A 27,868-nucleotide genomic window follows, 5' to 3' on the forward strand; every position below is an offset into this window, starting at 1 on the left:
TGGCATTCAATAAACCGTTTATTGTTAGAATTCTTTTTAATAAAGCATCCTTAGTTTTCATTCGCCTTCCTCCAATGCCAATCGGGAGAGCTTAGGGGACCGCCTCTCATTCTAGATAACGAGCATGGCCTTCAGGTGTTCGTTTTCAAATCCTTTTCATCATGTTTTACGCCAACCTATGACTCTCATCAGTTTGAAATGCTGCACTAACAGCTTAACATGGAGGGACGACAAATTTCACACAAGCGGCTCACCACGTTTCATGCAGTCATTATAAGACTATTTTTGTCTGTTTGGCGAATGGTCGCCGAGTATTGTTCCTTGTCGAGCCATTCAATTACTTGCGTTATCCTCTGTCCTGCCCTTTAGACTCACCGGTCGGTATGTCATTGAATTGAAAAGGAATTATATGAACTTTGTAAGGTTAAAAGTAAAAACGAAATTGGGTACGAAAAGTTAAGACTCAGAAATGGGAGAAGGAAGCTCCATCTCTCGACCTCTGAATAATTGGCGATCTTTTTTTCATACTTATTTTGCTTAATGCGTCTTATGTGAAAAGTTCCAACTCCCTGCAGCCGCGTTCGCCATAGCCCCAAAGGGACGACCGAAAGCCACACCCGAACGAAAGATTCTGTACCATTATTGGAACGAATTTCTGGCCTCTTACTCTACGTCAAGAAAGTACTAACACATGGTTAGATCCGCGGCCCCCAGAATGACAGCACGTAGGTTGATGAGTTCCAAAAATTTAATTAGTTCTGTCCGCATGAATGTCGGTCGATGCAATGTCGGCCGATTGAGACCATTGTAAATTATCTCTGGGTATGCACACCAGCTACCGATTTTGAACCCTTCACTTTAGGACACCTCCACTTCCGAAATGACCTGATATTTGCGCATTGAGTGAACAACATTTGTACGTGACGTTATCCGCCATGGATCCCGCTGTGAAAGGCGGGAATTTGGTAGGAGGGTGATCAAGATTAGAGCCTGAACTTCGATTGGATGATAGAACTAACCTTGCTCTGACGGTTTCACACACTACATTTAGGGCCCAGGTTAAGGCGTTTTGGATGCATCTCTATGTGGATCATCACACATTGATTCACGGACTGACACACAGGATCGAGGCTTTTGCCCAAGTTTCCCGGGTCGCTTTTGTTCTTGTCTGTCAGCGGCTGTTGTTCACCTGAAGGGTACAAGTGAAAAAAGGGTGTAGCACTGTTCTTTATGTTCTCGGCGCGGGGTAGTATGCTTACCGGCGCGAGGATTTGCATAAATAAACGTCTAGTAGTGCCTTGAACTGGGTTATAGAAAGAGCGTGGGCAACTGTCCTTGTTCTTGTCTGTCAGCGGCTGTTGTTCACCTGAAGGGTACAAGTGAAAAAAGGGTGTAGCACTGTTCTTTATGTTCTCGGCGCGGGGTAGTATGCTTACCGGCGCGAGGATTTGCATAAATAAACGTCTAGTAGTGCCTTGAACTGGGTTATAGAAAGAGCGTGGGCAACTGTCCGAGGAAGGTCATTACACGCACCTACTACCCGAAATGAGAAAAAAATTGCCTAATGAATGTATGAGCTCTGTGCCTGAAAATATTCCTATTATGTCTCCGCCGTGTGCTTTCTGGGACAATGGTGAAAGGCTTGTTGGCTAGGCTTTGTTCAAACGGGGCATAAGTAAAAATAAGTCCCCCTCGTAGGCGGCGATACTCCAGAGGAAGGAGATCGAACATCGCGAGACGCATTTCGTAGTCCACGGATTTGAGGCCGGCAACGATTATTGTAACGGCTCGCCAGACAAGCTCAATGAGGGTAACGTCCTGAGTGCATATTGGAGAAGCGGTCTGACGTAGGCCCCATAGAGTATTTAGAAGTCCATGCGAGTGACACGGGAGAAGGTGCGTCGGATCATCAGTAGAATGGCGAATGCCTTTTGGGCCGATTTCTCACGGTGCGCTGAGAAGGTCGAGTTCGAGGGGACCCAGATGTCCAAATTCTTTTTGGCATCTATCCTCATGATGTTTTTTGGTCCTTTCTCACCATGCATAACAAAGACATTTGCTGACTCACCTCCAAATGACATATGGGCGCACTTTTTGTCATTCGGAGGAAGATGCCAGTCCAACGATCACTGCTTTGCAGTGTCTACATTCAGTTGGAGGGCACTGGCATAGGAACTACAGAATTTCAAGTCGTCCGCAAAAAGTAGACATGGACTTGCAAGAAGCCGTGAATCCGTGAACATCTGAGAGGTGGTTGACTTAGATCAAAAACAGCAGTGGTCCGAGGCCTGGCAACTATGTTGCCTTCACACCCCGGGATAAGTTTAAGCCGCTGGATGACAATAAGAAACTCCGCTCGGGTGGCTTGGTTAGAAGTTTCAATCCTGTTTATCAATCCGAGAATACAGGAAAATACGTGAATGCGTGAAAATAGACTTGAGTCCGTAGGCGACGTTACTATCAGTGATGTGAGACTTTCTAGAGGTGCTTTAGCCCCCTTGGCGGATAGCCCTACCTAGTTTGGAAGAGGATATTTTAACGACGGTTTCTGTGAACTGTTCCACATCAAGGTGAAGCCGAATGTGAGTGTTGATCTGAACTGAACATATCGTAGACCGGGCAATTTGAGTAGCCAGGTTTTTGGCACTTGGATCCGCATTGTGAAAGCTCATTCTGAACTTATCTTAAAAATTCCCTGGTTTTGCTTGTTTATGGCTTCTAATTTTTACTGTGGTGGATCAGGGGGGCAGTTCAATAATATGTTGACATATCCAATGAAGGGCTTAACTCTTGGGCCGTCCTCTGCCCCCGTAAGATCAGTTGCTACACTTTATATTTGCTTTAGTCACTGGATCTTGTTACAGGGACTAGCAGTCCGGTTGGTCTGAGCCACTTGTCAAATTACTCCAGACCACCTTCAGGCGCAACGCCGGACGGTTCTCTGTCGAATATGTTTCGCGGCCAGCAGACGCGCCCAGGCGGCATCTCTGACTACTTTATGTCACAAATGGGAACCATTAATGCTGGAGGCCTCCGACCTTCAGTCATTTCAGGAGTAACGGGCAATGGATCCAACTGTGCCCCCTCAGTTTTCCCCGGACAGAATGGATTGTTTAAAATGAACGAGCGCTTTCGCGTACCCCCAAAATCAACCGACTCTGAAAGTCCTTTCTTTGGGTTCCAAACTCCAGTGAGTTGTACCATTCATCCAAAGCCATATTTAAATACCACGCAATATTTGTGACATTTGGCGCGCATCCTTAGTTCGTTTATCCAGGATTCGTAGGCAATGTAGGACATTTGTAGCTCGTCTTGCACACATCATTGTTCACCTTGTGGTGTAGTCTTCAGCTTTTTCAATCACAGTTGCCCAATTGGAATTTGGCACTTTATACAAGAAGCTGTAGTATATATTCTGGCCTCGGTAGGTTAACGGTTTCCAACTCATTCGGCCTCCTGAAGACTATGGGACTAAATCAAAATAGCTTTCAGAGTACGCGAAGCAGTCAGACAGCCTTGCGTTCAATGTAAGCCCCCTTTGTTAAGAACGATGTTATCACTGACATTTTCTTCGCTTTGTGTTAAACATCCGGATCTTGGTAAAAACGAGAAGTGGGTGGGTGAGAAGGTTCAAGAGAGCGCTGCTGATTCGACACCGGACAACATGGATTCCGAAGATTGGTCATATACCACCAACCTCGAGAAGAAAATGAATGTATAGTAGAATGTCACTGGTATGATGTATGCAAATCTCAGCCTTTGCAAATTTGCATCTCGAGTATCTATTGCGAAATCAAAGGAGGCATCTTATAGTGGATTCGTGTGTCAATCCCACTGCATGTCTGCAGTAGCGAATGGAGTGCCCCAGATTGTGGTGTTTGACCCCTCACTTCAGGATTTTTGTGAATTGGTCAAGGAGTATGGTTGATACAGGCGTCCCAAGAGACAATGAAGGAAATTCAATCAGCCGTGGACGCGTTGGACTTGGTTCTTTGTCGATTCGGTCAATCAATGACAATTGTGTGTTACTCATAGAGAATACACAGCATCATGCTGAGCCAATGTATCAGCTGCAAACCGTTTACCAATTGGACATTGGTTTCGGTTGCTGCTGGTTCGGTCACCGTAAAATGGGAGTTGGTTGCTAAATATGGGAAACGATGCCGTAATAAGTTAGTGGCGTTGAATCCATAGTTAGTTGAAGGGATGGTAAACTGAACAGCTACGCATTGAAGGTGCTACCTTTGATGCACGAGCGCAATTGATAGACTGAGCCAAATCTACCAGTGTCATCAGTCATTGATGAGTTGAATCTCGGGGTCCCCATCTAGCTAGGCAGCGGTCGTCAACACAACTGCGTTTATTGGTCATTGTTCTCATATGACATTGACAGAATGAGGTCTACGTGAGCTGTTATACCGCCAGGGCGCCCAGACGTAGGCAGGAGGACGATTGGGGTACTCGATCAAAGACTGGCTCAGAAGCCCCACCACATGTCAGCGATGTTTAGAGGGGGAGATATCACCATATCGCTTTTTACAGAACCAGTCGCCAGGTCGTGGTCGCTTCCACTCAGCTCAAGCCTGACAAAAATAGCTGTGGGAGACAGATGGTTTCTCTAACACAACTTACTCAGTCTAGCCAGTGTAACTTGTTATTCTGCGTAACCACTCCATCGTAGGATAGTCCTTTTTTCCAAAACGTCTGAAGCACCTCAGCATTACTAATCCGATGTTCTCACCGGACCCGGTCACTCCTTCGGAGACACCGATGGTCAAGTACTGGAAGCTTTCGTATGTCCGGTCCATAAAACAGTATGGATCACAATTCCGCTGTGTATACTCTACCTTCGACGTCCCATCTGTGCCATGATCTTGACAAAAGCTGTCCCTGTCTTCCTGACTAGTAAAAGATATCATCTCCATCGCGTTCACTTGAACTTATACAACAGCCCAGGTAAATATATTTATCTACCGCGTCAATCGGCCCGTCCACACACACGAGGATTGGGTTTGATTCCACTCAGTCTTGTAGCAGTACTTTACGGTTTGCGGCTCTGAGGCATATACCAAACTATGCGGTAGAATCATTAGGTTATTTATAATGATCTGCATATTTGAAGAATCCGAACGAAAAAGAACAATATTATCCGCATTTTCAGTGCATGTCAGTGAGCACGTCTGGAGTGTTTCGGTCCTCGTGGTTCCAGAGAGAGGAATTTCAATCAGTACGTCAGTGAAAAAATTGAATAGGAACGGTCGGAGGAGACAGCCATGACGTCGTGAACTCAAATGACAATTTTCTGTATACTCATACATATCTATCAACCCCCAATATTGTCTGCTCTATGTCTGGGTTGATCAGGATCGCGTGCTGCACGGACTTGTCTCCTAGACATTGAGTGCATTGACAGTCCGTCAGTTTTCACTCGCCATCCACCCACTGCTCTCACGACTAGCGCGCACGGTTTGCATTCAGCTCGGTTCCCTCTCCTCCTCAACGATACCCCAGCTCCTCTATCAGTCAAGCACAACTACCTCTTCCCGTCTATTTGGATAACGGTCTATATGGTAGCCTGCGTCACTGTGCTACTCGCAACCCATCCTTAAAAGAAGAGTAATCCGAAGTTTCATTATTTACAGGTCGTCGGGTACGAGGGCATTGATTCTTCCAATGGTCAGGCATGCCACAGTTGTAGCGTCCGCTCTTTTGAGCCTACCTCCGCGATTCCGTCTTGACGGCTGCAAGCTGTTCGGCGGGTTGGTCCACTTTTGTTCTTTAGGTCCCGTTTTGTTGAATTTTCCCGGTTCTCCTGCGACTGCAACGTGGCCAGTGGCGTCGCAGTCAATTCCCGTGCCAGATGCACCAAGTGTTCCACACTCAACTGGCCAGTTGCTCTCGCCAGCCGAAACTGGGCACAAAACGCCGGCCGCACAACTTCGACAAACTGGTCAGAAAGCAACTGCTGACGCGACACTCCGTCCAGTCCCGGGAAAGAACACCGTCGGGTCACATCTCGATTCCATCCTGTCCTTCTTCAACCGCCTCATAGCCTCCTGGTGGTCGACCAGTGCGTCCAACTCCGCTGCAAGAGCTTATTTCGCGGCGGCCCAGTCCATCTTCCGAGGGCCTCTTCTGGCCGCATCCAGAGCCGTCTTCGCCCAGCCTCTGAGGAGGGTCTTCAGCGCCGCCAACTTACTTTTGCTGGTCTCCAGTAATAAATCTATAATAAATCCCACTTTCCAATAGACTCAAAGCGAAGTTTTGAGAAAACATATTACTCGCTCACCTCATCAGTTGTATCCATCGTTACACTGATAGCAAAACTTGGGGCGAGATGACCCAAGTGGTTAGGGCGCGAATTTACTGACAGGAATGTCCGTGTTTCGAACGCGACCTCTACCTCTCGACTTCTGTCTAGGCTTAGACAACCTGGCAGTATCTCAACCCTCGTCCCCCCTTGTGTGGCATGGCAGTTAGGAACCGAAAGGGTGCTACAGCTGAACGATATATATATATATATATGGTAGCAACCACGTGGATTAAGCATAGCAATGTGTGAAGTGTTATGCTAGTGACGTTATCTGCTATCTGCTGGACTTCTCCGATACGATCAAATGACCACTGGATGTCTCGAGATCTTTATTTATGATTGACTGCAGGAAATCCATACCAGTAAGCAACGAAGAGGACTGCGCACGCAAATTCCGCAAACACAAAACAGTGAAAAGCCCAAAGAAAAACCGAGAGCTCTGGTGGGCATCGAAAGTACGGGAGATGGGGCTTTTGCTGTCTCGAGATCTTTATTTATGATTGACTGCAGGAAATCCATACCAGTAAGCAACGAAGAGGACTGCGCACGCAAATTCCGCAAACACAAAACAGTGAAAAGCCCAAAGAAAAACCGAGAGCTCTGGTGGGCATCGAAAGTACGGGAGATGGAGAAGGCTTTTGCTACCAGAAACAGCCGCGCTCTATGTCAACTCATGATCCACTGACACTAGAAAAGCAAGTCACTGAAATGGTAATTGAAAAAGGTGGCTCATCAGTTTACTCGCAAAAATATGGACTGGAAAGGTGGATAGAACACTTCGACGAATAGCTGGTCTCATGCAACACAGTCCCTGGAGATGATGCACATTGGTGAATAGAATGTAAACCTTAATCGCCTGTCGGAAGACGGAGTTAAGTACGAGATATCCGCATTGAAACGGACGGAGGCACCAGGACCGGACGGTATATATCCAGCTCTGTTCAAAGAATGTGCAGAATCTCCGGTGACCCATCTAACAAAACTCATTGGTGCGATACGGAACAGAGAGAAAGTGCCTGCAGAATGAGCAGTCATTCTTGTCTATAAAAAGAATACTCAGACGCGGCGTGAAAAACATCGTGGCATCAGCCTGGTTGCTGTGGTATTGAAGGTGCCCTGTGGTCTTTTCATTCGAAGGTTGACTGGACACGGAGAGACATCTGTGAAAACCAAACTGGGTTCCGTTCTGCATTGATAACATTTTTACCCTCCGACGGATTCCGGAACAGGGACACTGGTTCCAGCAATCAGCACTGGTTGTGTTCCTTGGGCTGACATTTGCCTTTGAGACTGTGGAACGTTAGGTCTTATGGCAGTGTCTCTGGAGTAAGCGTGTCCCCCATAACTTCCCGACCTTCTTTAAGACACTGTACGCCAACTCTGCTGTACCTGTGACGGCCTATATGAAGCTCTTGACTGAGTTCACCATGTCAACTGGAGTCAGGCAAGGCTGTCCTCTTTCACCTTTTCTTTTCAACTTCATTGACATGATGCCTGTGGGGTTGCAGTGCTTCCCGGGCATTTGCTCACAGACACAGGGTACGTAGATGACGTTACTCTTCTTGGATGTGACACCGCGGAAAGGTTAATAACATAAAATGATCTAAATAATGGTTTGGCATGTGCTTGACCTGAAAGGTTTAAAATACTGTTGCAAGACTGGGTGGTACTGAACCCTGGCCTCGTGCTCATTGAAGTGGTGGACAAACTTGTCTGCCTGGGCAGCTGTGTCAATCCCAATGGCCTCGTGAAAGACTATATTTCTATCCGGACTGGGAAGACCAGAGCAGCCGGATCACCTGTGGCGTATGGGCGACATCAGCTTATCCGTCATTGATCCGGTTTACAATACTGCTGTGGGCTCATTATTATACTGCTCAGAACCCTGGCCACTGAGCGCCGAGGACGTCAAAAGACTTCCAGTGTTTCTCCCTCGGTGTCTTGGGAGCACTGTCCGAGTGTGGTGGAAACACCAGACCAATAATGCTGACGTACGTCGAATGATTTTTCAGGAAATAACTCGCCCACGGTAGATGAACTGATCACATTGCATTGGTTGCTCTGGCTTCATGGCTCCGTTTGTCTCTGGAGTAAGCGTGTCCCCCATAACTTCCCGACCTTCTTTAAGACACTGTACGCCAACTCTGCTGTACCTGTGACGGCCTATATGAAGCTCTTGACTGAGTTCACCATGTCAACTGGAGTCAGGCAAGGCTGTCCTCTTTCACCTTTTCTTTTCAACTTCATTGACATGATGCCTGTGGGGTTGCAGTGCTTCCCGGGCATTTGCTCACAGACACAGGGTACGTAGATGACGTTACTCTTCTTGGATGTGACACCGCGGAAAGGTTAATAACATAAAATGATCTAAATAATGGTTTGGCATGTGCTTGACCTGAAAGGTTTAAAATACTGTTGCAAGACTGGGTGGTACTGAACCCTGGCCTCGTGCTCATTGAAGTGGTGGACAAACTTGTCTGCCTGGGCAGCTGTGTCAATCCCAATGGCCTCGTGAAAGACTATATTTCTATCCGGACTGGGAAGACCAGAGCAGCCGGATCACCTGTGGCGTATGGGCGACATCAGCTTATCCGTCATTGATCCGGTTTACAATACTGCTGTGGGCTCATTATTATACTGCTCAGAACCCTGGCCACTGAGCGCCGAGGACGTCAAAAGACTTCCAGTGTTTCTCCCTCGGTGTCTTGGGAGCACTGTCCGAGTGTGGTGGAAACACCAGACCAATAATGCTGACGTACGTCGAATGATTTTTCAGGAAATAACTCGCCCACGGTAGATGAACTGATCACATTGCATTGGTTGCTCTGGCTTCATCACGGGCTCCGTTTGTAAGTCGCCTGACTTCCTCGAAGCACTGTTTTCGCACAAATACGCGAAGAGTGGAAACTGGTCAGAGGCGCTCAAACAATGACTTGGTAGCGAATTGTCTAAGCTGTTGACAGAAAACTTAGTTGCGCTGATAATCTTCGTTATCCTGGATGGGGACCCCGAGACGGAACAATCAATGGTCTGGGCTCATTATTATACTGCTCAGAACCCTGGCCACTGAGCGCCGAGGACGTCAAAAGACTTCCAGTGTTTCTCCCTCGGTGTCTTGGGAGCACTGTCCGAGTGTGGTGGAAACACCAGACCAATAATGCTGACGTACGTCGAATGATTTTTCAGGAAATAACTCGCCCACGGTAGATGAACTGATCACATTGCATTGGTTGCTCTGGCTTCATCACGGGCTCCGTTTGTAAGTCGCCTGACTTCCTCGAAGCACTGTTTTCGCACAAATACGCGAAGAGTGGAAACTGGTCAGAGGCGCTCAAACAATGACTTGGTAGCGAATTGTCTAAGCTGTTGACAGAAAACTTAGTTGCGCTGATAATCTTCGTTATCCTGGATGGGGACCCCGAGACGGAACACATCAATGGTCACAGATACTGTCAGACACAATACATTCGCGTTCTCAATGGCGCCCGTGTATCCAAACTGTTTCCTTCAACGCATAGCTCCCTTCCCAATCTCCCCGCTTAAAACTCCACTGACAACCCCGTATTTATGTGTCAACTATCAGACAACACTCCACGTAAGCATGCTTCTGGTGGACTGGTCTTTCCTATTTGTGCACTGAAGTCTCCTACTATTTTGACCATACCGACCTCTTCGTTGTTTACAATGGGATGGTCGGTTCTGGGTAGAAAGTATCTTTAAATGAATCGGAGCTACAGATCGCTGATGCATAAGTGCACACAGGAAACAGGCGGTGCTTAGTATTTTGGCCATTTCGAACAGTTGTCGAAGTACAAGGTTGGACATGGGCGGTTGCTTGCAGGTATCCAGTCGAGATGGCTCAAGTGGTTAGAACGCGAATTTATTGACAAAAAGGTCCGTGGCTCGGACCCGACCTCTGCCTCTCGACTTCTCCTGTCTAGGCTTGGGCAACTTGGCACTATCCCAGCCCTCGTGCTTCCTTCGGGTAGTATGGCAGCTAGGCACCGGAAGGGTGTTATAGCTGAACGTTTTATTATTATCCAGTCGAACAATAAAGCATAGACTTGAGAACTTAAGTCTGTCCCCAACACCGCGAGTCGCTGCAGCAGCTTCACAATCATTCGAAGTATGTAGACTAACATCTAGATAAGGTGCAGTAACTTCAGCAACTGTACTTGTATCCTACGTTCGAGGCGAAATATTGCCAATGTTTCTGACGATCATTCGAGTCAAAGGGAGCTTCCAGACTAACAAAAACAATCAATGTGGGACGGTTGAACAAGTGGCGCTGTTCAAGAACTTGTCTCAAAGTGAACGGTCCATGCATCTTCGTCCAAGGGGAAACCTAGCTTGATTTTCGTGAGTTTTTCACTCTCAATGATTGATCAACCTGCGCGACGATACTGCTAGCAGGCATCAACCAGACTGATGCCTCAGTGGTTTTCGTATGAAATTCTTGAAGATAAGGATCATTATTGGGTCGCTCCAGTCCACTAGTATTCTGTTTTCGTTCCGCATCTCCCACAATGGAGGACAGACCGTTCACTAGAGTAGATCATTCGGGTTGGGCGCTTTGGTGAGCTGGGGGAGTGACATATCACGCTGGATTTCTGTTGTTGACGGTTTGCTGGTGTCGATGTTCCATTCATGCTTTTTGGGTTCTCCTACGGGTCGCATTGAAGGACATCAGCTGACCTGTGGTTCACAATATTCAGTCGATCTCCCAAGGTGACGATTTGTGAACGAATTGCCGTCCCCTCTTCTTCGCGTGTTTGATTGATACTTGCCTTCTAAACGACTGAAATAGGGCGTAGCTGTTGCCTGCAGCGGAGGCCTTCTGCATCTCTTGGGCTTCACACTCCACCAGCGTTTGTCGTAATTCTTCAAGCTATTGATTGTCCGGCATTCGAAAGATCTATGTGCGCCATGGAGGCCGATAGTTTTTGGCTTGGGTTTTCTGTGGGCAATAATGTCTGATTTCAATGAATTCCACTGTTAATTTAATCTAGTCGGATGGCTTGGACAGACCGTTCTAAAAGCTGAGGACATAAACTTCTTTCACTTGCCTCTGTTCAACCCTTAGGCAATTTTTGTCATGGGCATGATTGTGTTTCCTGGAGTTCTTGAGCCAGATCTACCGGATCTTGTTGGGCTACTAAATGTCGTCGAAGTTGGTGAACAGAGTTTCTGCCCTTGGACATTAGATGGAAAGCGAAGTTACAACCGGGCCCGCACAGTGGCATAACCGAAGTCAAGTCAACCCGGTAATGTTTCATTGAGGCTCTCCATCGGTAATTGACAGCCACATGACCCAACTTAGTCCGTGACTGGCTTGCGGTTCGCACCCTTCAAGTGACTTGGTGTGAGTTTTTACTGAAAGTTCGTACTGGCCAAGAACAGGCGGTATTCAGCACAACTGGAGAAGTCCTCCATTGATCACACTGAGTGTGGATTAAAAATCTACCATCTAATTGTGCTTCTTCCCGGCTTAGTTGTCATATTACACACCGGGATAACTATCGGTTCTTACTGACCGAGGCAGTCGTGATTAACCTCTGGAAAATCCATCATTCTCAGCTTCGAGCTGCATTGTGACGGGACGCATGTAGACATCGTTTGCCTCATCGACTTGCATTCACATTGACTGAATCAGACAACCGTACAGCGCAAAGACGATTAAACCCGTTAAGGTTCTTTAAGCCTTAGAACTGAGTGCAACCGGCACACCGTAGACACCACAAGCCATTGCATCAGGATCTGTAGATGCCCAAAGGTTGAAACGTGGCTTGATGTGCACGGCGAAAATGAGGTCTTGCTTTATTTATTTTTGCTGGACGATAGTTTAGGTACGCGACGGTGGTTAGGGAACTGGCAATGAGGTTTACGGCGGTGCATCATTTAATGGGTGGGATGGGGCGTACCTTGTTTTCAGTGAAAGAATAGCCGTAAAGGCGAGTGACATTTCTTGGTTGCCAGAGCCACGAAATTGTTGTTTGACGTGTCCCGTTATAAGCTTTCGGCTTAAAAGTGTCATCCACAAGGCAATCGAAGAATGTAGAGTTTTGTTCTGGCACATCAGCCGTAGCCTTTGTTGTGTTCGACAATGGATGGAGTGCAGCGACAATCAGAAAAAGAATGGGAACTACTGAGTGCCTAGAAGCTAGGCTTTATTCATCCAAAACTTTAAGATAGAGCTGGAACGAAAAATTGATTAAGCAGTAAACGAGGAAACGTTTGAATTAGAAAGCAAATGTACAATAACCTTCGACTCAGGAGTCTGACCCACAAGGCCGCGGGAGATGTAAGTTTTTCCGAGACCCTTCCTCTATCCTCTGCTTAAAAGTCTGAACCACGAGGTTATTAGGGCTTTCTTGGGGACCACTCCCGAGGCCAATGATTCAACAATCTAACCTACTTGGCGACATGAGGCCGCCATAGCCCGAACGCGCAGAAAGAAAGGCATGGATGGCTCTTCCCTAATGTTATGACATACAGCACGCGCAAGACAGGCTTCGCAGGGCTCATGGCGTGGTTTGTATTTTTTCGACCGTGTTGGATAATTCGCTGGGTGTCACAGTCAACCGATCCAGGACCGACCTTTCCTAACCCGTCCTTCCTCACTGCTTCCATAAATACCTGCATGCTAGTCATCCGGAGAAAAAAATCTTGCCATCTTCACACTCCCACTGCAGTGGTCAGGGCGACTTTACGTCCAGGCCACCTCCCTCTCAGTTTTCTTGGCACGGTTGAACGTTGAGTGGACCGAACTCACGGAAGCACTCAAGACTGAACACGGTGACAATGTGACAGTTTTAGGTCGCGTTGAACTGGCCTACCGTTCCCAGACGTCTTCTAGTATCGGTTTGCTTGGGCTGACTCGCTTATACATGGGAGATAATGATTGCGTTATCGATGTCTTTGGTGTGCCAGTATAGCCCATATATTATTTAGCATTTTATACCTGTTATCCATCTGAATTTTAAGTGTTCGATGCATCGGCCTGGACCTTATATAGGCATACCGTTTCATATGAAACACTGAAACCGATGTCAAATTCTCGGACTTGTTTGTTTAGTGGGCTCTTGTGGTTTTATGTTGAAGGCGTAGTCGTTTCATTTGTCACTTATAGCGGTTTTCATCTAATAAAAGTCCAAAATGTCATTGCCAACAATATCTACCTTCCTTAGTCGCAGTTACTTCTTACTTCCTTAACACATTTTTTAGAAAACTTTCATGACTACTTTATCCAAAGGCTACGTATGGTTTCAATGGTATAACTGGGATTTACGGTAATACTTCATCTGAAGTTCTGCAGTTTCCTAAAACCGTCTAATATTCTCCTTGGTCCCTCAATATGTTTCTTCCCAGACTCCTGGTCAGTCGGCTTCCAGAGTGCTCTCTAATCTACAGGATTCGAATCAGATGTCTTTCAACAACCAACTTTCGTCTGACTTATGCTCACCTTTCGTATCTGGTCGCTTTGGTAGCGCCGGTGGTGACAATTTTCATTCTGAAGACGCCATTGGTCATGTTAATGAGGGTCATGCAGAACTTTCCCACCTCCCAACAACTACGAGTAGTCTTGACAATATATTGTCTATACCTCCTTCGTACTCATCTATCCTCCCCTCACCTGGCAAGTCCAACCCACAGGCTGCTTTCCAGTCGTCTGCGGCCGCTAACCCAAATCTAAATATGCCTGTTGTCGAGGCTTCGATTGAACTGCGACCAGATGGGAAGGTTCCAAATTTGGGCCATTCTCGCCCCGGTCTAACCACACAGTATTATACCAGTCAGCAATTCAATTCGGCGCGTGATCTTCAAGCTTCTGGTAATCTTAAAGCAGCCAACTGGATCCTGGTTCCTCCGGTTCCCGAGGGAACTGCTGCGCATATGCGTACTGGCAGGGTGCATGAACTGAAATCTCGCGCATGTACCGATCGTGTATTCAACGCGTCCTATATGGATCATGAACTCAAGCAGGTAACTATTCTAATTCTCGATAGCTTTACTTTCACTTTACTCATGTTTACTGAACAGCTCTGAACAACATGTTGGCTAACCGTTGTCGGTGACCTTCATGCTGTCCATTTGTGTCCAGATTGTTCGGTTGAGTGTTGAAGGTGTAGGCACCTAGGATGTTTGTGATAGGCTAGCTGTAGGCCAGCTCCCTCCCCATTTTCCTTCTATTATGAGAGTATTCAAATAAATTGAATTGTGGCGGTGAAGCACCCGTATTCTCGTCTGGTGCTGCTGTCGTTGTTGATGATGACCGATTACCTGTTAAGAATAGGCTGAATGTAGCTTAAGCGAACAATATTCCTCGCTACCGATCATTTGCATTCTCCAATCCGCCTACCTGGATCACGTTACTGTTGCAACTTTCATAGTACTGTTTGTTTTATTAGTTTTCTGACCAGAATGTACCCTTGAGCCCTCTAAACATTATCACCAAACACGTCTCAACTTTGTTTTACGTATTTCCACATAATATCGGTTGTTCGGGTTGCTCGAAGTGCTTGCATCCCTCAAAATTGATGCTGTTATGACTAATTAGTTATTGTTTTGAACACCTACGGGATTCATGATCTTCGCCTGTCGCTTGCAGTACCCATCGTCCAAGTCCAGCTGAACCATTATACGCATCCATTAGTACGGTGTGACCGGCACTATGTTGTAAGGTGAGTAACGTTTTGCTGTTTCGGAAGGGCTTGTTAAACAATCGATGTTTTTTTACCAAGTTGTTTACCCAAGCCCTTCTGAAACGATGACTTCTCAATCGGTTCCAAAGTTTCTCCAATTGATTGAAAACTTGTGGCTGTCTTCTTCCAAGGTGATCTTTTTATCTACACCCAGAAAGGGGATGACTAAAATGTCTTTACCTTGTAGTGGCAGTCTGTAATTTTAAAAGAGAACTTAATTCAAGGGTGATTTTCTTCCTTTCACTTGGGTTAGTCGTGTTCAATTATTCCTCGCTGGTTTGTTTCGTCTTTTCCACAGGTTCTACACAACAAGGTTCAAGCATGTCTTTTCACCAGTGATGAGGCGACCAGAGAGAGTGAGTTATCGTCCTTTCGCTTATATTAGTCTTCCATGTTTCGAGGGTCCTAATTCATTGCAGTGTTGTCACGCTGGTGTCGTCTCGTTAGGGTCGCTTTTGTCGGTACTTTCTGTTCAGCATAAAATGGATTAACTCTTCCGGCCGTTATTCATAGTCCTCCCATCGTTTTTTGAGAATCCATTTAGCGGCATCGTGTCAACTTGTCATGTGCTCATGAAGCATTGGCTTCGCGGTTGATNTCACTCTTTCCAAATCTATTTCTTATGATCGTAGGTTACCATGCATCGTCATCAGCATTACGACAGTATGGCATCAGTGTTCAACTGATGCTTCGCCGCCATACAACTGTGATTTATTTTAAGGCCTTATTGTGAAGAAAAGAATAAAGTTGGACGAGTGACGCCGTAGGTGTCTCAAATTAGCAAATGCGACCCGAGCCTTGCAGATTCGTGCATTGACTTCAGCCGTTACACTACAATCAGAACTAATACAACTTCCAATATACGGCTCAAACTCATCCCCCCTGAGGGGAACGAGCCCTTTTCTGAAAATGGGCGCTATCACCAACTCGCTCCAGTTGTCTAGGACAGACTCCTTTTCCCAAATGCAATCAGATAAGCGCTAACTGAGGACTTCACCCCCTTTGAACAATGCGGGTGGGTGGTCGTCTGGACCAGAAGCTCGGTAGCGCTTGAGAAAATATATGCACTTGTAGACCGGCCGTAGGTGGTTCTACGTTCACCGTTCAGGGTTCTACTTCAACTATGGGCTCCAGGTGAGTGGCAGCTGGTGGCCATGACAATTGTTGTTCGAAGTATTCGGCCCACCGGTCGAGGTGATCCTCTTTATTCAAAATAGTTACTCCTTTCCGATCCTTGATGGTTTCGCTCACAGGTGGTTTCCGGGGACCGGTCACACGGATCGAGTGAAATAACCTTCGGGTATTACTGGCTTTCTGGGTCTCTTCCATTTCCTTGACTCTCGGTGTCCACCACACTTCACGGTCAGCTTGCACGCTCATCTTCATTTGACGTCTGATAATTCGTCGCATCAAGTTATATTCCGGGACGGCTGGGATATTCCTCTGGGATTTAAGCAGTGCCACTGTTTGCCTGATATCCAGTACTTGAGTGCGCCAGGAGGTGCCTTGCTACAGACTAAATTCCCAGCACTATGCAAAGAGATGGCAACCTCGTCCCAGTATGAATTCAAATCTGAAGACGATTCTGTCACATTCGTCTAACATCCGGATCTGCCAGTCTCTCAGTTGCCAAGCGATTTGTCCGCACTTTACGCGGCCCAGGAAAGCGTAGGGAGAAACGACTCCGGACGAGTGCTTGGTCGGAATCCGCAAATATGTTCCAGAATGACCGGCATTCGGTTATTGATCCGCAGTGTGATCGATCTGAGTGTGTGGCCGACATGCTGTTGGAGGACATCATAAGGCCAGACGACTTCGGCTGTTTCGAAAGTTAGTACTGCATAAAACAGCCTGCGATCAGCACACAGTTGGAACAGTCGCTCACCATTGGTTTGTACCTACCGAGTCCAATCCATGTCGACATCCTTATTGGGTCTCAGATACGCTAATCATGCCTACTTTTTCATTCAAATCTCCGGCAGCCACCATGATGTCTAAGCTTTTAGCTCGCCGCAACAGAGCATCCACGGCGCCATAAAATTTGTCTTTGTCGGTGTCGGAGCTACAGTCAATTGAGGCGTAAGCAGACACGATAAACAGACATGACCCAGTCGCACCCTCAATGGCGCTCATGACTCCAAGCTAGTGCCTTCACTGCATATCTCCCTTCGCAATTCTCCCACTTAACAATTCACTGACCGTGCTGTATTTACACACTGATTTATCAGCTCCCGCCTCCAGTGCGCAGCTACCTACCACACCTCCCCAAATCATCGGTGAACGAAACTGGTAGCTACAACTACTGTACGACAAGTACGCGTGTATTACGGCGTATGATGGTGATGATGATGATGATCAACTTCCCGCCTGTGAGACTGCTTCACACATTGCCAGGCGTACAACACAGAGGCGGCTATCATCAGCTGTCCAGTCAAGCAAGGATACTTTCGCTCAGTGACTTAGAATGATACCAACCCCTTCACATCCCACCGTCACAGCCTCAGAATCACCAGCGGTGCGCTGTCTGAAGCGAGTGGAGACTGATGGAGCAGTTAGCTCAGTCACTGTGCTTGCATCTTGAATTCTCGTTTCTGAGACCCAGCAGACATCAATGCCAAGCGAATCCAGTGTGAGAGCAAGAGCAGCTTGTTGTTCTAGTTGCTTCAGAGTACGCACATTGAAGACTGCCAGATAGACTGGGTGTCGAGGCTTGGAGAGTGACTTGGAGATACCTGAGGATGTCAACGCCATGTGACGAGCAGATACTGCATGCAAAACCGATGCATGACGAGCGGATTCATCAGTCCTAAGTGCTGGGCCTTCAATAAAAGTTTTTAATGGGATGGGGAGAGAGGGGAGACAAAGTTTGTGAAAGAGAAATAAGGGAGGCGTCAACCGTAGCCTGTTTCCGCTCACTTGCCTTTCTGTATGTGTTTTATCTGCTGATTCGCCAATCTGTTTTATCTGGCTGCTGACCCGCTCCAGTGATGGTGCCCGAAAAAAAGACTCACAGAAGGGAACACAACAGCTATATTCCTAATAAGCGAGTGCGAGAGCGTGCATGCGAGTGTGAAAATACGGGACATTGTCTAACTTAGTCCAATGCTGGCTTTGGTACGAGGCTGTGACGCGCTGTGTATTGAAGGGGCGTTGTCTGTCTGGTCAGCATCTAGCGGAGCTGAGGGTCCCAGTAAATTTCAAGCATTAAGTTGTTGCTTTCAATAATCTGACCTTCTCGATAGTGTGCAGCAAGTAGAGTGACCCAGCAGATGGCATCATGCGACGGTCGAGTTTATTGTTAGACGTACGTAGCATGGTTGCACGTGGGCTGGGATGCTGTCAGGGCACCCAGACCTAGACAAAAGGACGATTAGGATCTTCAACCAAAGCCTTTAGCTGAAAGGCGGGAAATGCAAGTGCATTACCATTTCTTGGGAACAAGTCGCCACATGTTCCAATCCCCAACCTTGACGACCAGGAAAATGTGTTCGTTAGACATCCAATCGTTGACCAACCTTGTATGAGAGACTGTGAGTGTCGCGGTTACCCCCAGTATAGCTCAGTGAATCGCTGAGTTGCACAAATCGTCACACCGCGCTAGGGTCCAGTCTCTTCGTGACGGAAATTATCAGAGACAATCTCTTGCTCACAGCGGAAATCATACAGCCCAATACACTTCGAAGAAGTTGGTTTTCTCCTCCTTAAATTCATTATTTTATGTCCCAATTCGAGCAAAGAAATGGTGCATAATACTGCCACTTTATGCCAAAATGGAACGTGAAAAGCGATGGTATCGGTCAGGAACAGCGACCGGGTACCGAGAGAGGAATGCTTTGTGCGATTGCTCTAGGTGGTTCAATGTTACTCACCTAAAACATAGAATCTGGCTAACATGCAACATCACAGTCATTTTCGTTTGGTCCCATTCAATCTTCGTATGTTCTACTTATTCATCGAGTACCACATCTATATATTTGACCTCGTGGCAGTTTAGGTTGTTACACTTGCAACTATCACGTGACGAGCCGTTCTCCTAACCCTCGTTTAGCGGCTCTATTTTCTAGGTTCATCCGACGCCGATCGATTGATCCATACACCACGGATAGACCAGTTTTTAAAAGTAACAGGTAAACTGGAGGTCCTCAGAGCAATAATTACATGTCGTTCTTTGTACTAGCATACGGACTTCAGCGGTATAATATTATGCAGTTTAAGTACACTTTCTTAGTTTTGATTCACTGTTCTTCGGTTACCGCGCTATGATATGCTGATCTCAATCGCTTGTGCAACGAACCGTGGCTGTTCGAATTGTGCGTTTGCCACCACAGCAGTGTGTGGAAAAACCGTCAGTCTGCTTGGTAGTGCCCAGTATGTGCACTTTGTCTGACCCCTCGGGTTTAACACATCAATTTTCCCGATTTGCAGCCAGTTATTCAAACCATATCAATGAATCAGAGCTGCCCGTGTACATCAAGACGAACACTATTACAGTGAACACATTTTAAGGCCCCAACGAGCGCTATTCAAGTCGTACGGAGAGTTCCTTGTTACGATGAATTTCGTTGCCATGACCCATTGAAGAAAATGCCTTTTAGGACCTACAAGTTTCGATGATGAGAGGTCATTGTGGTATTTTCGCTCCGAACGTTCTAGCTTGAACAACATGGGGTCGATATGTGAATCGATATGCACCGATTCTTGCTAGTTCCAACTGTTTATCGGGTTTACAGTCACAGGGTATATGTGGAGTGTTGTGGAAACACTTGTTAGTGTCTGTACTATAGGGAAGACGTTTTCCATATGCTATTTTAAAGGAGGCCGCCTAAAGGAACGTCGGTGCCGGCTAAAATGTAATCCCGGAAGGAGTTTTCAGTTGTTGGAGATCCGGAACAATGCTATTCTCCGGGCTTGAGGCGAAATTACAGGATTCAGCTGTAAGCCTGGACTTGTATGAACCCCATTTTATCATTTTTCCTGGCTCTAGTTTGGATACGTGCTTTTTCGTTGCCGAAAAGCCCAAGGTATAGCGGACACAGAAACAGCGGAATCTCTGTTAATGAGGTGATTATCACTGTAGCGTTATCGTCACTGACAGCAGTATATTAGTAATACCCATGCGATTACGAGTCAAGAAAGCCCTACTAAAGAGTGGATGGAAAAGTGAAGGGATTTTGTTCGAAGTAGCCATGTGTTCTTACGGTAGACTATCAAGACTAGGAAGCCTACACAGCCCTTGGACAACATTAAAGTAAGCACATTTGAGATTCGTGTCTAATCAAGGTGCCATCAAGGGAAGTAATTCGGCGTTCTTTTAGAGTCTCACTTGGTGTAAGCTCAGCGCACAACTACAAGTGTACTTTAGCTGCACAGTCTGTCCAAGAATTCGCGTCTGCGGCACTATGATCGGCTGCGTGTATGTCCTGTTTCCAAACTTGTGGAAGCAGGATCACATGAATCCCAACCAGAAAGGTGCGAACATCCCACAGTACCCATTTGGACTGTAGTCACTCTCATTTCATACTGCTGTGTCATGACTCGTCCGTCTTTCACCAACCATCGTCCGGAACAGAAAATGAAACTATCTTCGGTGGACGGTGGTAGGTATACGTAGTACATGCCACAATCACCTGAACTTGGTAAGTTTAATATTCCTATCTATTGATTCTCAGTCATCAACAATCTTCTTTTGCCACCTTGCTGTGCACTCGCTGTGGCCAGCTAACTCAGAGTCAAAGATTCCTTTATAGTCTAGAAAAAATACGACTGTTGGTCGGCGATACATGCGGTGCTTTTCAACCGTTTGATGTATTATCAAGATGTGGCCAATACTCTCTCTACCTAACTTTCATATCTGCTGTTCTAACTACCTCATCTACTCAATACTTTTAGAACTCCCTCGCAATTTGGGTGCATACACAGACTTGGTACCTCTCGAAGTGATGCAACAGCCTCGTGTGTCTGTGACGTTTGGACTTCCTTGTGTCTGTTTCAAAGCTTGGTCTCCACGGTTTGGTCGACCGATGCTTCTACGTCGGGTAATTCTTCCCGTGGACCACGAGGCCGCCTTATCTCCAGATGCATATCTTCTCGCAAAACAGTTATCTGAGTTGGATCATCCGGCGGTGGTAGGATTTCGTGACGTCTTTTTCACCAACGCCTTCAACGACAATTGTGGGTTCATATTTTGATGCGTTGTTCCCGTATTTGCCTCTTTTGTAGGATGTAAAATAGTTCACAATCACACTGTGGACTTCTAGCTGATGTTTTCAGTTTTGATGCATATTTTCGCACCTTTGTTTGACACTCCATCATCTGGAACGGATTTGTTCACCAGCTGTTTCATCGTTGTCTTCATCGAGATCTTTTATGCACTGTACAGCTGAGATGTATTTTCATCCCAGCTGTACAAACCGCGTACATATTGTACAGTGGATATAGCTACCGCAGTTTTATCCACCGATGGTCTGAGGAGGTAGATGTAGGTATCTACGCTTTGGAAACAGTAGATATAACTGATGCGTGAATCCAGGAGTGTCAGCAGGCTTTTGATTTGGGGGAGGTCGGGAATGGAAATGATACACTAAAAACAACAGCTCTGATGTATGCGCGCTACTGGTTCATTTCTATTCGTTTATCTAGCTATCAATGTGTTCCGCTTCAGAGTGCTCACCAGCGCAGTTGAGTTTGCTGCTAATAGTTTTCATATTTCGCTGTTAATTAATTGCTTGACCTCCCCTGTCTCGCTTCCACCTTCCACATAGCTGTGTGTAGAAGATTGTCTACGGAAGTCCGTTGACTGGCACACTGAGCACGTGATCATTCCAACGCAAGCGTGACAGTAACAACCAAAATGGAAACCACTATCGTACTAAAATAAATATTCCTTCATATGTGGATGTTTGGGAATGTTTATATGTGAATTCCTACGTATTTGGTCTGAAGCAACTCACGAACAGATGCAGGCATCTGCTAGAGGAGAGATGTCTGTCTATAGAAAAATTGGTTCAGTCATGCCAACTGTGCTACGCATCGCGAGGACGGAGGTACCACTGAGTTACTCAAGCTCAGAGAGGAGTAATCGTGAAAGTAAAGCCGGACTCGAACGAATAACCGTTTTATGAACTCATGCCTGGAAGAGGGATTTTCCTCTCCGAGTTTCACTTTATCTCCACGGGGTTCGCGCATTAGGTCTTGGTTGACGTGAAACTCCATTTTGCAGAAACTTCTTTTGGAGGGCAGCGTCACTGGCTTTTAATTGTTAAAATAGCTCATACGGCCTGTTTTTGGAGTGACTTGATACATGAGATTACCACCTACATTCACAGCGGATAGACCGCTATCTTGGGACTCAGCGTGCAATCATGCTCCTTCAGCTCACTAAGCCGAACTACTTGGGTTGTAAATTTGTTCAAACTGCCTTCTCATAACAGTAATGGCATCATCATCATTAACAGCAGCACCGCTGGAAAACACCTGTGCTTAACTACCGTCGGTGTTTACTCAAAAATCGCTTTTTAGAATTTGGCTTTACACAACTGTATATCAGCAACCTCACTGTTTTCTCATTTTCAGCCGCTGTGGTTGTGTACGAATACACTCCGTGTTCCTCCACGCTACAGCAAACTCACATGAGTGATCCGATGAAACTCACAAGCTTCAGTTCACCTTTTAACATCAGTCGAACAGTGCGACCCCACAGCGCTCTCAAAAGTATGCTTTTCTGTGTTCCTTTGCTTATTGGACTGTCACTCATGCTCTCATTTTCAGTTGACCAATGCGAGGGAATGGGCGTTCTTGTCTCTTGTCGGGGAGGGTTGGTTCACGCCAAACGGTATCTGTCGAGCAACACTACCATAACCCCTCTTCAGCAGAGTCTCTTGAAGGACTGATTTTGCAAACTTATTAGCAGCTTTTATTTCCCCTCTGAATACTCATCCCTTCACAATTTCAAGTTTCTCATCTGTACCTCATTCTGTACCTTTGTACAGAACCTCCTTACAGGTTGATGCACTGTTTTCGAGTAGACTTATCGTAAGGGATGGTGAAATTGTTCTGTCCTCGCGATTGGAACTGTTATTTCCATGCACGGTTGCTTCATACACTCAAGTAGTTTCATTCATCTTACGCCGGTTGTTTCAGATGACTGTTTACTTGTGATGTCGTTTTGAGGGTATGCTAGCAGTGTGCCTGCAGTTTAATGGTTTTGTCCCTGCACTGCTTGAATGGGTTCGCTCAGTACTTATCCAGTCAAACGACTTTTCACAACGACTCTGATACGATTGTATTAATGTGTAAAGCCCCTGTCAGATGTGGACTACTTTTCCAGTGTATTTTAACTGTTATTTCGTTATTTGGAAATGCCTCCTCTAGATGTAGTGGTGGCTTATATCTAAAGCTCTGCTTCGTGATCAATTTTCCCTCCTTCCCAGGTGGTCCATCCGATTTGGGAATGCTTCCGGAAACCACATTGTGGTCCTACCTGGTTCAGCTAGTCCATGGAATTCGATTCATACATCAACAAGTTCATCGAGCCTGTGGCATTTTAGATCCCACGAAAGTCCTAATACAAGATGGAACACGGTAAGCTCTCTGTACTGTTTTATGAAAGCGTACGATTTTCATATACTGCACCAGACTTTGTGCAGAACAACTCATCAGTTGGCTCTGAAATTCGATCACAACGAGCTTATCTCACCTTCGATTTCCTATGATTCCCAATATTTTAAGGACATGATTACTTAGGAGAGTTGCCACTTTGTCGGGATTCAGTCAAAAAGAAAAGGGAATGATCAAAAGGAGGCCGCACAGTCCGTTTGGGTACTCGACGCGATCGCAACCTTGAATGACAATTGGACACAACTTGGGGTATGCAAAGAGAGATTACAATCACAAACTCATGGGTCGTGTGAATCTTGCTAAGCGTTTTGAATGCCACATGCGGGAAGTTTCAACAGTGTTTCCCCAGGTGAAGTAGAGATTCAGAAGTACCAGTTGACTTGAGGCTGTTTCTTTCGAGTAAACTGGGGATGCACAACAGGCCGTGATGGCGTGAAATGAAAAGAAATGTTTATTGATGTTAACCTTCCTTCCTTCGAGTGGCATGTCAGCAAGGCACCGGAAGGGTGCTACAGCTGAACGCTTTTTCTTGATGTCAACCAGGAACATTAGGTATTTCTTACAGACTCTTAGTGAGTCTCAAACTAGCTACATGTTTTTGAGTATAATTTTGGGCTCCAGTATACTTGGAATCCGGTCAATACTGGAGTCATTCGTGCACGTTTCTCTTTGTGTCATGCTTTTGAAATTCCATACATTCTCTATTTGCTGATAGTACAGTATGCAATCCACACGCTAAACAATTTTGACCCTTGTCTGCGCAACACTGCTTGTGTATGTCCACTTGGTGCCAAGTGTTGTCCTGGTGAATCAATAGCACTTAATTCGGATTTCTCGTAATAGGAAATCTGTGCAAAGTGCGAGGTGGAATGGACGGTCTTATGACGGCTTGAGGTCAGAACTATTGTACCGAATAGGAGGAAGCGTTTCTTCTGTCGAAATAGAACCCTTAAACTTTTCCGAGATTTATTTCAAACACCCGTAACATGTGATTTTGCCCTGCGGTTGAATTGATCACGCATGATGTGAGTGTGATTTCTCCTCATCTTGGAAAATTGTCAGCCTGTAAAACTGAGTGAACGTGGGGCTGTACTTTCAGCTAATAGAACAATCCTTGGAGAGCCACTGGCATGAGTATGCGTTTGTGACAGCATCTCGGCGGTCTGTTGGGTGACAACTCTCGTTGTGATCCTACCTGTTATTGTACTTCAGCAGCATATCAACTTGAGTGCAGTAAACAAGCTTGAGGAGGCACTATAGCCTGGTCTGTTGTACTCACCCACCGTTATGTCAGCTGGTTGGTTAGAGCTCGGTGCATTCCGCCCACTTGAATAAGTACATTCTGTGTTTTAAATAACCCTTTCTTTATGGGATTTACAAAGATCATCAAACGTGTTTCTGTGAAGTACCTAGAGAACGTGTCACTTAGTTCTATTCCTGTGCTCTGTATTCCTCAAAATTCCTGTTCTTAATGGGTTTTGTTCACTTGTAGGAAAACACTAAATCAAATGTTTTATTGGTGTCGTTGTAGCCACTGATCAAGGTCTCTATGTAGTGGAATCACTACATGTTGTGGAGAAACCTCTCAGATTTAACATGTGCTTTACTCATTGAACTCGAAAATTCATGTTGCTTGTTTCCTACATGCAACGTACCCTGCTTTTTCGGTTGTTGAATTCACACCGGTTGAATCTACGTTCATTTTCCGTGACAATTACAGCGAACTATTCTTCTGATTCCTTCAGATGAATATAGAAGTATTGGGGTTAAACGGAACACGCTATGGTGTGGGTTGGCACCGCCAATGATTCACAGGATCTTCACTTGCTCCGCTATTTCACGTCTCGTTGTGTTACCTGTCCCTCGTTTGGCGTCTGCAGCAATACGTCGTGCACTGATGACAGGACCCAGGAGTGCAATCTTGCAATCATATTTCATATTTATGGTGTACTTTTACGGGACAGTCTCCTAACGTCGGCGATTCTTTCTGTGTCGTATAAAAACGAAACACAGTCAACACAGCCCACTGGTTTAGACGCTGTAACCTTGCGTAATTGTCCCGAATTTGTAGTGCGTTTGTGGTAACCTCCATGTGTACCGCTATGCTATGCGTTAACGTGTGGAGCCAATTCATTCTGTGTACTGCCAGAGTTTCAGCGTTGATTCATGTCAGAATTTCAGCTACCTTGGCTCATGACTGACTGGCTTCCGTTTTTTTTTCCGATCCATGTCCTCCAACCAACGGTAGCCTACGTATCAACTGCTTCGGACTAAAAGATATCCTGTTCCATCAATCTCAGGATCCCAACCTTGCTGAAGATCAAGTTCGTCTTTTTATTTTTATTTTATCGACTTATCGGGCTACATTTGAATCTTCGCTTGTCTTTGAATAGACTGCAAAACAGGAGTGTCTTTATTACTGACAGAGTTCGAGTTCTAATTAACTGCTCTTGCCTAAATCGTAGAGCTCATTTTTGTTACACGTCGTATGACAGCTGTGTCCTTCAAGGAAGCTACTGCTACGTATTTCACTTCAGGTAAAATGTGCCTACCGTCACCTTTGATACCGTAAGGTACCTGCAAGAGCGTTTCGGATTACTTCATTGCCCAAGTTGCTTGAAGTTATTGCCAGCTATGCAGATAGTCCCCGTGATTCGCCTGTCGGGTTGTGACCAAGTCAGCTGACCAATACCCGTCATTTTTTCTTATCTTTTTATTCCAAAGGCTGGGAATAGCCCCTGTTCAAGTGATTGACTATCCATATGGGATTCTTGCCTTTGCCAGTACCCGGAATCCGGTCCATCGATAAGTCATTCTTTTCCATTAGCGGAACTGAAGAAGCTCTTTCACCGACTACTGATGACATAAGCTTCTGTCCAGACTAAGCTATTGTAGTGTAACGTAAGACCCAAACCCTTCTGTATCTAATCATACTCCTACACGTTCATTTGAAAGCGAACATTATAAACGAAAGATTCAGCTAGATTCGGTTCAGTCTTCCGTTATGATCGAGTACGTGTTTAAATGAGAGTGTTCGATGGATACTTTTTGTTCTTCCCTTAGATATGTTGGGTGTCGGCTCCAGTACAAAGCACTAGTTTCTTAAATCTAGTGGTTCATTTTTTCGTCCTGCTTAGTCTACGAGCTAATTGAGTAGTTGATGCCGTGTACTGTGTCCAAAAATCCTGTGCCTAGGTCAGAACAACCGTCATTGCCACTTTTATCATTAGTTTGTAGGATGGTATACTTCAGCGAGACAATGCAGTTGACCACACCTCTCGCGCACCAAGAACTGTCTTTTGTTCTTCCGCGTGAAGCTATTAGATTGGCATACTTTTCTTCTTGGCCTTATTTTGATTAGGAAGTCATAAGTGATAGAATTATGCTACTGTGTGCCTGCGCTGCTAAGGCTAAGCCCGCGTGTACTTGCTTCAGTTTGTTCAGATAGCTGCATGTTTATCACTTTATCTCCTCTTTTCATCAATACACTCTGCGTCAACATTGTAGAGTCACCCGTGCTGCGTCTCCGGGACTAATAGATGAAGTGGGGACGGTTTTTGGTCCGCAAGTGATAGATACCGGTGGGAACATAGAGCACACTTTGTAGTAATTCAACTTGAAGGAACACGTAAAACCAAGCACTAGCAACTGGACATGACTGAAGTACAGGGTCTCACTGAGGTGCCTTGCTGTTGGACGCGTTCTCATTAATAGATTCCAATAATTTAATCTCCGAACCTTTATGGAAAGCTACATGGTGTCACAAACAACTAGACGGACGGCATTTTAATGTTCTTGTTTCACAGCAGTTAGCTACTCGGTTTCGAAGTCGTAGACGGTCGTTCCGCTATCAGTCTTGCACGTTGCTAACCATTTTGATGTTGGCTAGTCTGATAGTTGCACGCGACGCAACAGAAAACAGCTTCCGTTGATTCCAAACGTGTGATCCGCTGCCTTGTCGCATTGAAATGTCCCACCCCCTGTGTACTCAGTCGTGGTAATGAGTGGCAATATTAACTGTTCTAGTTTCTGGATATGTGCATCAACTTCAGCATATACAAGCTGAAAGACAGCCTTCGTTCGCAAGCAGTAACAATGGTTCCCTGGCTATTGTCTATATAAATCCCGATGCTTAAGTTGCCTTCCTTGTCTTCTGAAAAAGTAAGTGGCTTTGGCACTGTCACAGCCTATATCGTTTTCAAATGTTCATTGTTCTCCGTCCGGGGGGGGGGGGCGT

The 27,868-nt window shown here is 45.9% G+C and overlaps 1 protein-coding gene across 1 annotated transcript in view; it reads left to right on the top strand.

Moving 5' to 3' along the window:
• Positions 1–2,618: 2,618 nt before the first annotated feature.
• Positions 2,619–27,868, top strand: part of T265_03848 (hypothetical protein) — a gene marked incomplete at both ends in the record, with an annotated part of 33,634 nt that continues 8,384 nt past the window's right edge. The window contains 8 exons of the mRNA XM_009168429.1: positions 2,619–3,190; positions 13,682–14,296; positions 15,314–15,371; positions 16,642–16,845; positions 20,905–21,186; positions 22,588–22,725; positions 23,445–23,595; positions 25,880–25,955. Coding sequence (XP_009166693.1) covers positions 2,951–3,190; positions 13,682–14,296; positions 15,314–15,371; positions 16,642–16,845; positions 20,905–21,186; positions 22,588–22,725; positions 23,445–23,595; positions 25,880–25,955 — 1,764 coding nt within the window. The remainder of the gene's footprint in view (positions 3,191–13,681; positions 14,297–15,313; positions 15,372–16,641; positions 16,846–20,904; positions 21,187–22,587; positions 22,726–23,444; positions 23,596–25,879; positions 25,956–27,868) is intronic.

Source organism: Opisthorchis viverrini, assembly GCF_000715545.1.
Source record: "Opisthorchis viverrini unplaced genomic scaffold opera_v5_57, whole genome shotgun sequence".
NCBI lineage: Eukaryota > Metazoa > Platyhelminthes > Trematoda > Opisthorchiida > Opisthorchiidae > Opisthorchis > Opisthorchis viverrini.